The following is a 12,905-nucleotide window of genomic DNA, read 5'->3' on the forward strand; positions in this document are numbered from 1 at the left end:
GGACGGAGGCAAGCCTGCTGGCCATACGTGTGAGGAGCCGTCCGGTCCAACTTGGAAAGTAAGACTAAGGGGGTTCCGGGGTGGGAGGGTTCGTTGGGGGGGGGTCCAGCAGGAGGGGTTGGGTACCCTTCTGCTGCGATTGTCGGGAGGGCCGTTGGGGGGGGTCTACAGGAGGGGTTGGGTGCCCTCCTGCCGTGATCGCTGGGGGGAGGGGAGACTTGCAGCCGTACATGTCGTGTTTGTTTTTGTATAGTTATTAACTAATATTTAACTAAGTTTTAAAGTTTTAAAGAATGTTTCCTTTATACGTAAATAAAGAAAAGTATTTAAAATCGTACCCGTTTGAGGCTTTTATATATGCAGCGGTGACGGTGACGGGGCGGTGAATGGGGTTGCAGTGGCGGTGACGGGGCGGTGAATGGGGTGGCAGTGGCGGTGACGGGGCGGTGAAGGGAATGGCGGTGACGGGGCGGTGCAGAGGATGGTGAGACGGGGACGGGGCGGTGACGGGGACCAATTTTTTCACCGTGTCATTCTCTAATGTAGAGTGAGGCAGTTGAGAGGCATTGTAAACTTGGTTATAAATATAGACATATTTCAGATAGTATTGCTGCTTTACAATATATTTGAACACTTATATATATGTATGGAAAGGGTTTAGAGTTAAAGTCCTGGGTAAGTAGGTGGGAAGGGAAGGAATGGGGATTTGTTCAGAGACGTTTGGGGGTTGCATAGATGAAAAACTGTGCACTGGTATGCTAATCTTTGTTATGAATTAAAAAAAGAAAAGAAATACAAGTGGAAAAAAAGAAGTAAATAAGAAAACAGATAAATAGGTGGGGCGTGGATGGGACAGGGGGTGAGGCAGGGCCAGGGGGGCCCAGTATACACGTGTGCCTAGGGACCCTTGAAGAATTAATCCTGCCCTGGATGCCAGACCATGAGGTGGGAAGGAAGTAAGGAGAGGAGAGAAATGCCACAGCATGATGGGAGGGGAGGTGGAAACAGTGAGAGGAGAGATAAAAATGGAGAGAAGAATGAAGCAAAAATAAATCAAGTAAAAAGGAGAGAGGGTACAGGCTAAATGAAGGGGGCAGGTGCTGGATGGAAGGGAGAGAGGTCAGACAATTTATGGAAGGGGTATAGAAAGAGGGCAGATGACATATGGAAGAGGCAGAGAATGGATTGAAGATAAAGAGGCAGACTCTGGATGGAAGGGAGTGAAGAGAAAATGAGGAAAGCATAAACCAGAGACAACAAATGTAGAAAAAATAATTTTTTTATTTTTTATTTTTTTGCTTTAGGATAAAGTAGTATTATAGCTGTATTAATAAATGCTTATTAAAAGAAAATGCAAATAAGGTAATCTTTTTAATGGATTAATTTTAATACATTTTTGACTAATCTTTGGAGACCAAAACCTCTTTCCTCAAGTCAGGACAGGATACTGTAACAGCAGAATACTGTACTGACCTAAGGAAGGAGGTTTTGGCCTCTGAAAGCTAATTGAAAAGCATAATCAAAAGAAACGTCTAAGTCTGTTTTGGGCCTAAGTTGCTAGTCACCCAAAGTCGGCAGTGTCTAAAGTCCATTCTCGAAAAATACATACAAAATATTTTGTTTTTTAAGAGTCATCTAACTCTACATCCAGCTGTTTGATCACCTAGACTGCTAAGTTGTCTATCTTTATACCCCATTCTCGTCCAAAAATTTGTCCAAGTCTAAAACGCCTAGAAAAGGACCTCTTGGACTTGGAAGGGGCTAGCAAAGTAATGGACTAGACACCTAGACATGGCAACAGAGTAGTGGGGCACCTTACAGAATACTGCTGCAAACTTCACAAAAAGAGTACCACCATAACTCCCTTATAGGTTATGGTGAGCCCCTCAAAACACCCCCAAAACCTACAAGACCCACCTGTCTACCACCCCAATAGTCCTCACGGCTGCAGGTGACACCTATTAGGCAGTACAGTAGGGTTTGGGGAGGGGGGTAGGGGGTGCACATGTTCCACCATAAATGCAGTGGTTAGAGTGGCTTATGGACCTGGATCTTCCTCTCTATGGTTCACTAACCCACTCCCACACTACTTAAGCTACCTCTGTACTACTCTACTTGGCTTTGCTATGTCAGGTGCTGATGTTCTGGAGGCAGGTATGTACGTTTTTATTCTGATTTTTTTTTTGTTTTTGAGAAATATATTTTATTAAGTTTTCAATGAAGGAAAACAAAGCACTCAAATATACATGGTGTACAACAAGATTCGTGGATACCAAATTACTGCTCAAATTCACCAACACATTCTTGAGCCCTCCCCCCCATCCCACCCACCCCCACCTCCCCTCCCATGTCCCAAACAAACAAATCATAACAAAAATCCACTCCAGTACAGTCTCAAATATATAGTCAAACATTTAACAAATGACTTCGAGCTCTTGATGTTAAAGTATCCCAGAAAGGAGCCCAACATTGACAGAACAACCTGCCCATTGCGGAGTCTAACATAGAAAAGCAAAGTCGCTCCATAGAGGCTTGCTGTATCATCAGAGTCCGCTAACGAGAAAGCGTCGGAGATTCAGACGAAATCCAGTAAAGTAGAATAGTCTTCTTCCCCAATAACATAGAACGGGCGAGAAAGCTCCAAAACCCCTTAGGAGCTGACAGGGGTACATATTCAAGGGTAAACAGCATCTGTTGATCTAAGGAAAAGTTGTAATTCCACATGGTTTGAATATGCGTACACAGCTGTTGCCAAAAAGCTTGAATCTGAGGACACAACCAGAACTGATGTCCCAAAGTGGACGGAGAATGAGAACATTTAAGACAGCAATCTGACAAGCACATCTTTGCTCGAAATTGGTATGAGGTAGATCTGTACAACCGATGTAAAAATTTATAGTTCATTTCAAACAAAGTCACACTGTACGAAACTCGAGCTGTTCGAAAGACCCCCCTACGGATCATAGCGGCTGTTACCTCACAAGAAAGATCCTGTGACCATTTTAAAGCATAAGATTCATAGGAAGGCTCGCCCAGACATTCCTGAAGATGGCGATGATGAAATCGCAATGGAATTGGTACCTGGGCAGACAGACTCAGCGCTTCAGATAGATGTTCCATACAACGGTCCACTATAGAATCCCGTGGCAAGGTGCTGTGGGGGGGTCAGTGATCACTGGGGCAGAATGTAGGGGTCTATACTTTGTGTCTGCAGTGCTTATCTGGTCACTTTGGATACCTTTTTGCCACTTAGACTTGGTTTTACATGGCTTAAGTCATTGGTTCCCAACCCTGTTCTAGAGGACCACCAGGCCAATTGGGTTTTCAAGCTAGCCCTAATGAATATGCATGAAGTAGATTTGCATGCCTGTCAAGTCCATTATATGCAAATCTCTCTCATGCATATTTATTAGGGCTAGCCTGAAAACCTGATTGGCCTGGTGGTCCTCCAAGACAGGGTTGGGAACCATAGGCCTAAATCACAACATACAAGTTCTATCGTTAAACTTTTGGTTATACTTGCAGTACGACTAAGTTTAGATCAGCCCACGTCCTGCCCAAATCCCGCTCTCACCACTCCTACTAAAACGCCCCTTTTAGATCTGGTTGTACAACAGCACTGAAAAGGCCTAAGTCGTTTTTAGATATGTCTAAAACCCGGTTTGACTAGTCTTACTGATCGTCCAAGTGCCGATTTAGGCCGGTGTTTCGATTATGAGCCCCCCTAGTCTAATAAAATGGTATTATCTTATTTTTCATTTTATTTCTATTTGTTAATTTGTAAAGTGGTGATCGTTATTCATCAGTTATTTCAATTTACATATATCTTTTTATTTATTTTGCACAGAATAAGGCAGGGGTGTCAAAGTCCCTCCTTGAGGGCCGCAATCCAGTTGGGTTTTCAGGATTTCCCCAATTAATATGCACGAGATCTATTAGCATACAATGAAAGCAGTGCATGCAAATAGATTTCAAACGCTGCTGGAACATAAGGCAATGTTTCAGCAGCCTTTGATTTTTCACACACCAGTTTCTCCACGTATTCGCCATCATAGGACCCTTAGGGACCCCTGACGAAGACACCTTGTCGAAACGTGGTCCGTGTTGGGTCCTGCGCCATCAGCCTATTACGTCCTTTTGATCTTTACGTGGACTTATACCTTTTATGTGGATTATTTATTTGGAACTTGGCTTTTTTTATGTACATTTGGAACTTCAATTAAAGTCCATTTCAGGATCATCGTCTCTCCACATTACTTTTTTGGTTTCTCTTGCTCTTTATTCAATAGCACTTAGGGCCAGATTCTGTAATTGATACCCAACAAGATAGACGTCTATCGCATGTCAATCACTAGGCACCCATTACAAACTGCGCTTAGTGGCGCCTAACATAAAACTTAGGTGCCTGTAATGTAGGCCAAGGTTTTAAAGATGCCTAAGAGCTTTATAGAATCACTAGTGTTTAAGCCCTTTAGATTAACGGGTGCTAGAATAGATGTGTAGACTTAACAGATCACAAAATTTAATGAAAACTTACCGTGTGAGCTGTCTGTCTTTTTTTTTCTCTCTCTCTCTCCTTGGCCGCTGTCTGTATGTCTGTCTCTCTGGGCCCCCTGTCTGTCTGTCATTCTTTCTGTTTATCTTTCTGTCTTTCTTTCTTGTTTTCTGTCTGTCTGTCTCTCTCCCTGGCCCCGTCTGTCTGTCTTTTTTGCTTTCTGTCTCTCTCCCTGCCCGCTGTCTTTCGTTCTTCTGCGCGGCCTGCCTGTCTTTCTGCCTCTCTCTGTGGCCCCCTGCCTGCCTGTGCCTCTATCTGTGGCCCCCTGCCTGCCTGCCTTTCTTTCTGTCTCTCTCCGTGGCCTCTTTCTGTCTCCCCCCACCCAGAGCAAACCAAGATTTCTGCCTGCCCCCCAGCACACCCATCCCCCCAAAGCATAGCAAGTTTGCTCCCTGGCCCCCTTTTCCTCTCCCCCCCCCCCACTTCCCTGTGCAGCAGCAGCATCCCTTGCCTGCTCCGCCTGTCCTGCAGTATTCCTTCTCTCTTCTTTTTACCTCCCCCTTGTCCAGCAGCACTCATTCCATTCTCCCTGTCCAGCAGTAGCACTTTTCCCTTCCTTTTCCCTCCCCCCTGTCCAGCAGCACCCCTTCCCTGTTCCCCCTGTCCTGTAGTAGGCCAGCCATCAGTATGGTTTCTCATCCCCCCTCCCCTTTCCTCCCCGGTCTCACACAGCGGTCGGCAGTGGTAGGTCACTGCTCCTACTTGCTTTGGTCTTACTTTATTTTTGGGCAAAGGCAGAAGTAGGACCTGGCAGCGAGGAAGGCCTTAGGCTGGAAGCGATGTCGGCAAATCAAACCGCCAGACTCCACCCGCACGCACCACAAGCCGCCCCACGTGCCGGAAATCAAATTCTACACGGTGTCAGATCTCACGGACACAGGGATCACAGATTTTATACTGCGCATGTGCGGTAAGGGTTTTATTATTAAGGATGCTTAGCAGTACCTATGTCACTCTCCACCCCTAAACATGCCTACACCGTTAGGCTCAAAATATCAAATAATATATGGGATATTCCATATAAATATACAAAAATGATATAAATACAACGGAACACAATTAGGCGCCATGCAATAAGCACCTATCTTTTCTATAATCGTGCCTAAAGCCCAATTAATTTTTAGTTTTTTTTAAATTATGAGCTTGAAGTCAATTTACTAATTAAGCCCCCCTTTTACAAAATCATGATAGTGGTTTTTAGTGCAGGCCGGTGTGCTGAATGCTCTACGCTGCTCCTATGAGCATCAGGAGCAGCGCAGAGCATTAAGCGCACTAGCCTGCGCTAAAAACTGCTATTGCGGTTTTGTAAAAGGGGAGGGTGGCATTCTAATTATTTAAACCTGCTATCACTGCCAGGAAGTTGAGCCTAGTCCTAGAGACTGATTTCCCAGATTTATTACAGCTTTGCTGGAGCTTGTGAGAGAGATTGCCCATTACATTTCAAAAGTTAATGCTGTGTTCCACAATAAAACTCGGCATTCAACTCAGGGTCTTCGGGAGCTGGAGGGAGGGGAGCTTTGTGGCTACCACTACTGCTTCGGTGGCTGGAGGGAGGGAGGAAGGGAAGGAGATTTGTGGTTGCCACTAATGATCTGGGAGCTGGAGGGAGGGAGGGAGAGGGGTTGTTAGGTCAGGAGCGCACGACTTTGGAGGTTGTGTGAAAAGCGCAGAAGACTTTTTTTTTTTTGCTGGCAATTTTTTTGCTGATTGGTTGAGCATGCTGGTTAGTTGAATACTAGTTAACTGGGATTCTACTGTATTAATGCTGGAGTACTCTGTGCATTATATATAAATATGTGACTCATAGCTAGAAAGATAAACTGAATGTTTACATCCATTTAGTTTAGACACCAATTCAGAAGATGTTACTTGACTAATTGAGAATAATGGTACACTATTGCATGCATGGGGGGAGGGGGGAGAGTCTGTTGTATGGGATGGACTACCAGTCCTTCATTCAAGAGGCCAGAGCTAACAGTTGGAGTCTATGCCCACTGTGCACTGTTTATATGATAAACCTAACGATATCCTTGTTTTCTCTCTTGTTTTTTGAAAGAAAAACAAGAGAGAGGGGATATGTCTGAGATATTTAAATATTTTAGTAGCCATGAAGGCGGGTCTCTTGCAATTGAAAGAAAGTTCTGGAATGAGAGGACATAAGATGAAGTTGAAGGAGAATAGACTCAAAAGTAATCTAAGGAAATACTACTTTACAGAAAGGGTGGACCCACCTCCCAGTGGAGTTGGTGGAGTCGAGAGCTGTGGCTGAATTCAAGAAAGAGTGAGACAGACATGTAGGATCGAGTGCTGCCCGATTCAGGGGGAAAAAATTTTGATTTGATTCGATTTGGTCTGTTGAATTGAGTTTTCAATTTGATTCACTTTTCCCGCTCAATAGGGTGTTTTTTTCAAACATCCTGGCAGCTTTATTTTGCAGCCTCTTCACCCACCCTATCTCCCTTTGCCCTCTCCAGACCTATGCCAGCGTTGTAGTGTAAACGAAATAAAAAAGACTTTTCCTCTCTCTGTTAGGTCCTAGCTCACACTCGCTGTTTAACACCAGCTCTGGCAGGATACATATTTCAAATCTGACATATTGTATTCAAAAAATAGAAAATAAAATTATTTTTCTACCTTTCTACCTTCTACCCACACTGGCATTGCAATAGCAAGCTCAGGGCCCTGTGCATGTGCGAAAGTTGACGTGATGACATCACACATGTGCATGAGATGATCGCATCCATGTCCACATCTTCCAGACACGGCTCCAAGTTTAGTGGGCCACAGCTTCAAAAATGTTTGAGACACTGTCTTAGGGGGAGGAGGAGGAGATAGCAGATGACATGGATAGGTAGACTGGATGGGTCACATGGCCTTTATCTGCCGTCATTTTCTCTGTTTCTATGGTTTTGTTTCTTATGGGATTTTTAGGCATTTAAAGTCAATAAAAAGTTAAATTTGTCAGAAAATATTCTTGCAAAACTTTAGTTCACACATATAAGAACATAAGCATCGCCTCTGCTGAGTCAGACCACAGGTCCATCATGCCCAGCAGTCCGCTCCCGCGACGGCCCTCCCAGATCAATGACCTGTAAGTGATCTTTTACTTAAAAACATTTTGCTCTGTATAGTATCCCTCTAATTATACCCTTCAATCCCCTTTTCCTTTAGGAATTCATCCAATCCCATTTTGAAACCCAAAATCGTACTCTGCTCTACCACCTCCTCTGGAAGCGCATTCCAGGTGTCCACCACCCTCTGAGTGAAGAAGAACTTCCTAGCATTTGTTCTGAATCTGTCTCCTTTCAATTTTTTTGAGTGCCCTCTTGTTTTAGTTGCCCCCGCCAGTCTGAAGAATTTGTCCCTCTCTATCTTCTCTATACCTTTCATGATATTGTAAGTTTCTATCAGGTCCCCTCTGAGTCTCCGCTTCTGCAGGGAAAAGAGCCCCAGCTTCTCTAGTCTTTCAGCATATGAAAGGTTTTCCATGCCTTTTATCATTCTTGTTGCTCTTCTCTGAACCCTTTCGAGTATCGCCATAGCCTTCTTAAGGTACGGCGACCAGTATTGAACGCAGTACTCCAGATGCGGGCGCACCATCGCCTGATACAGTGGCAGGATAACTTCCTTCGTTCTGGTAGTGATGCCTTTTTTGATTATGCTCAATATTCTGTCATTGAAATATATAGATAATTTCAAAAAAAAGCACAGTGCAGGCTTTCACAATGAAGCATTTAAACTTATCAGATAAGAAGCTTTTAACAGATATTTACCTATGGTGCAACCTCTGCCTCCCACATGGATCCCTCTGTGGGCTGTTCTGCTCTCTGGCTTCAGACAGCTGATAGCAGAAGCCTGCAGGAGTCTTTGGGGATATGAAAGTCAGACAGCCCTGCATGAAAGATAGGGAGGAATCCATTCCCACTTCCACTGTCCCGCAGGGTAACTAAGGTTACACAAATCAGCAAACACAGCTTCATGCTTTTTCATCACATCATGGAACATGAAACATTCACAAATGTGCACTGAAAAATGGTACACAATCTAAGTCTCTCTCTGTGGTTTAAAACTTTGCCTCAACTAATTAAAACTTATGTTTTGGTTCCCTGCATCTTTGGTCACATGGTTCCACCTTCTGTCTTTCCTTCACAAACAACTATGTGGTGTCCTCAAACAGAGTTGGCTGTGCATTTCAAAATTGATCAGGTTGTAAACCATCCTGGAATTTAGACATAGATCAAAGACTCCATCGACATTATCATACAAACCATTTTAAAATTTTTTCATGGGGGGGATCCAAGATGGCTGCACGTTAGTTTGTTGTCTCCTACCGCCTCCAAGGAACCGGCTAATTCTGATGTTTTCTATATATCGTGAGCCGTTTGACCACAATATTTTTCAAAAAATGCCTCATACCAAAAGAAAGGGAGTTCTGAAACCGATTCCCTCCCAGTTTAGAAGTTCAACGCCGGTTCAGCAACAGACCTTAGAATGGTATCTGAATCAACTTTCAACCCACTTGCCGAGAGAAGAGGGCCCTGCTGTAGACGAAGACGATGGAGCGTCTAATTTTTGGGGGCATGAAGTATCGTTGTCCCCTCCAGATACTACTGCACCACTGTGTACGACGCTAACACGGGTTGCCTTGGCGATGATCCCAGAGCCAGAAGTCACTGACCCAGTCTTGAGCCAGGAGGGAGAAGCGCCCATGGAAATGAACACCGAGCAGCCAACATTGGGAGCTGTTGCGGGTACTCCCCAGCTTGTCATTCCTTCGGTGGTGACTCTAGAAACTATTTGGCAGGCTTGTAAAGGTTTGATAGTATGCTGATTCAATCCAAACAAGAGGTACTTAACCTTTCTGGTAAAGTTGATAACTTAACTAAGAATATTGAGAAAATTAAACAAGACTGTTGAACAAATATTGCAAGTCAAATCTGAAGTAAAGGATTTGAAAGAGAGAACATCAACTTTGATTAGAGACAAGAGTTATGTACATCCTAAGATACTGAAGATACTGAGGGGGAAAAAGGCTGGGAAGAAACAAGGGACAAATTACAGGAGTCAACTAACCCAGAGGAGGAGGTTAGAAAGATTGTAGCAAAAGAGAAGACACCAAAGACCGAAGCACAGGGAAAAGAAATGAAGATCACAAAATGCCAGGGTCTAAACTGCATATATACTAATGCAAGGAGCCTAAGAAACAAAATGGGGGAACTAGAAGCCATGGCCAATAGCGAGGACATAGACATCATTGGAATCACTGAAACGTGGTGGAATGAGGAAAACAAATGGGATACGGCACTGCCGGGGTACAAGCTCTATCGCCAGGACAGGTCAGGACAGAAAGGAGGAGGAATAGCCCTATACGTAAAAGAAAGCATACAATCGACAAGAATGGACACAGCGGAGACGACCAACAAACTGGAATCGCTATGGGTTAAAATAACGGGTAGGAAAGGGCATGAAATAAAGATGGGACTATACTATCGTCCACCCGGGCAAACCGGAGATAGCGATAAAGAAATGGATGCCGAGATGAAGCGAGAATGCAAAAGCAGTTACACAGTTGTTATGGGAGACTTCAACTACCCTGGGATAGACTGGAGTCTTGGAAGCTCAAGATGCGCTAGGGAGACAGAATTCCTGGAGGCTATACAAGATTGCTTCATGGAGCAACTTGTTAGAGAACCGACAAGAGGAAATGCCACTCTGGATCTAATCCTAAATGGACTAAGGGGACCTGCAAAGGAAGTGGAATTAGTGGGACCGTTGGGAAACAGCGATCATAACATGATCAAGTTCAAGGTTGAAGTAGGAATACCGAACGGAAAGAGAACCATAGCGACAACATTCAACTTCAGGAAAGGAAACTATGAAGCAATGAGGGAAATGGTAAGGAAGAAACTTAGGAACACTTCCAAAAAATGGCAAACAGTAGAACATGCCTGGTCTTTTTTCAAGGACATGGTGAGCGAGGCGCAAAATCTGCACATCCCCAGATTCAGAAAGGGGTGCAAAAAGAGTCGAACAAAAGACCCGATATGGATGACTAAAATAGTGAAGGAAGCGATAGGCAATAAGAAAAATTCATTCAGGAAATGGAAAAAGGACAAAACTGAAGGGAACCAGAAGGAGCACAGGAAGTATCAAAAAGAATATCACCGTGTGGTTCAGAAAGCCAAAAGAGAGTATGAAGAGAGGCTAGCCAGGGACGCACGAAATTTCAAACCATTCTTCAGATATGTTAAAGGGAAACAGCCAGCTAGGGAAGAGGTAGGACCGCTGGACGAAGGAGACAGGAAGGGAGCGGTGAAGGAGGAGAAAGAAGTCGCAGAAAGACTCAACATGTTCTTCTCGTCTGTATTTACAAACGAAGACACAACCAACATACCGGAACCTGAGCAAAACTTCAATGGAAATCAAGCAGAAAAATTAACATCCATGGAAGTGAGCCTTGATGATGTACACAGGCAGATAGAAAAACTTAAAACTGACAAATCCCCGGGTCCGGACGGAATCCATCCAAGGGTTCTGAAGGAATTAAAGGAAGAGATAGCGGAACTACTGCAGCAAATTTGCAACCTATCCTTGAAAACAGGCGTGATCCCAGAGGATTGGAAGATAGCCAACGTCACGCCCATCTTTAAAAAGGGATCAAGAGGTGACCCGGGAAACTACAGACCAGTGAGTCTGACCTCGGTTCTGGGGAAAATGGCGGAAGCACTGATTAAAGAACACATCGATGAACATTTGGAAAGAAACGAACTTCTGACAACAAGCCAACATGGTTTCTGCAGGGGGAGATCATGCCTAACGAACTTATTGCACTTCTTCGAAGGAATTAACAAACGGATGGACAGAGGAGACCCCATAGACATCATATACCTTGATTTCCAAAAAGCCTTTGACAAGGTGCCTCACGAGCGTCTACTCCGGAAACTGAAGAACCATGGAGTGGACGGAGACGTACATAGATGGATCAGAAACTGGTTGGCGGGTAGGAAACAGAGGGTAGGGGTAAAGGGCCACTACTCGGACTGGATGAGGGTCACGAGTGGTGTTCCGCAGGGCTCGATGCTCGGGCCGCTGCTATTTAATATATTCATAAATGATCTAGAAACAGGCACGAAGTGTGAGATAATAAAATTTGCGGACGATACAAAACTATTTAGTGGAGCTGGGACTAAAGAGGAATGTGAAGAATTGCAAAGGGACTTGAACAAATTGGGGGAATGGGCGGCGAGATGGCAGATGAAGTTCAACGTTGAGAAATGTAAAGTATTGCATGTGGGAAGCGGAAACCCGAGGTACAACTATACAATGGGAGGGATATTATTGAATGAGAGTAGCCAAGAAAGGGACTTGGGGGTAATGGTGGACATGACAATGAAGCCGACGGCACAGTGCGCAGCGGCCGCTAAGAAAGCAAATAGAATGCTAGGCATAATCAAGAAGGGTATTACAACAAGGACGGTAGAAGTTATCCTGCCATTGTATCGGGCGATGGTGCGCCCGCATCTGGAATACTGCATCCAATATTGGTCACCGTACCTTAAGAAGGATATGGTGTTACTCGAGAGGGTTCAGAGGAGAGCGACACGTTTGATAAAAGGGATGGAAAACCTCTCATACGCTGAGAGATTGGAGAAACTGGGTCTCTTTTCCCTGGAGAAGAGGAGACTTAGAGGGGATATGATAGAGACTTATAAGATCATGAAGGGCATAGAGAGAGTAAAGAGGGACAGATTCTTCAAACTTTCAGAAAATAAAAAAACAAGAGGACATTCGGAAAAGTTGAAAGGGGACAGATTCAAAACTAATGTTAGGAAGTTCTTCTTTACCCAATGTGTGGTGGATACCTGGAATGCACTTCCAGAGGACGTTATAGGGCAGAGTACAGTACTTGGGTTTAAGAAAGGATTGGACAATTTCCTGCTGGAAAAGGGGATAGAAGGGTATAGATAGAGGTTTACTGCACAGGTCCTGGACCTGTTGGTCTGCCGCGTGAGCGGACTGCTGGGCATGATGGACCTCAGGTCTGACCCAGCGGAGGCATTGCTTATGTTCTTATGGAACAATTTGAAAATTTCAATAGGAGGCTCAATATACGGGTACTGAATTTTCTTAAATCACCAGCCTTAAACTTAGTTGATTACTTGAAAAAATACCTAACTGAGATACTTAAAATTCCTCAACAAGCTACTCCTCCTTTCAATAAGATCTACTATATTCCTAATGCTGCTACCAAGGCTGCTGAGGAAGGAAATTTGGTAGAAGAACTAATTCAAAAAGATTTATCTGCTATGTTGGAAGATTCCTTGTCTGAAATAAAGGAAAGGGGAACATT

General features: G+C 44.2%; 1 protein-coding gene across 1 annotated transcript in view; it reads left to right on the top strand.

Annotated features, from left to right (window-relative positions):
* Positions 1-9,206: 9,206 nt before the first annotated feature.
* TRPM3 (transient receptor potential cation channel subfamily M member 3) overlaps positions 9,207-12,905 on the top strand; it is a 492,536-nt gene continuing 488,837 nt past the window's right edge. Inside the window, exon 1 of the mRNA XM_033962555.1 lies at positions 9,207-9,306. Coding sequence (XP_033818446.1) covers positions 9,207-9,306 — 100 coding nt within the window. The remainder of the gene's footprint in view (positions 9,307-12,905) is intronic.

Source organism: Geotrypetes seraphini, chromosome 1, assembly GCF_902459505.1.
Source record: "Geotrypetes seraphini chromosome 1, aGeoSer1.1, whole genome shotgun sequence".
In the NCBI taxonomy this organism is placed as follows: Eukaryota; Metazoa; Chordata; class Amphibia; order Gymnophiona; family Dermophiidae; genus Geotrypetes; species Geotrypetes seraphini.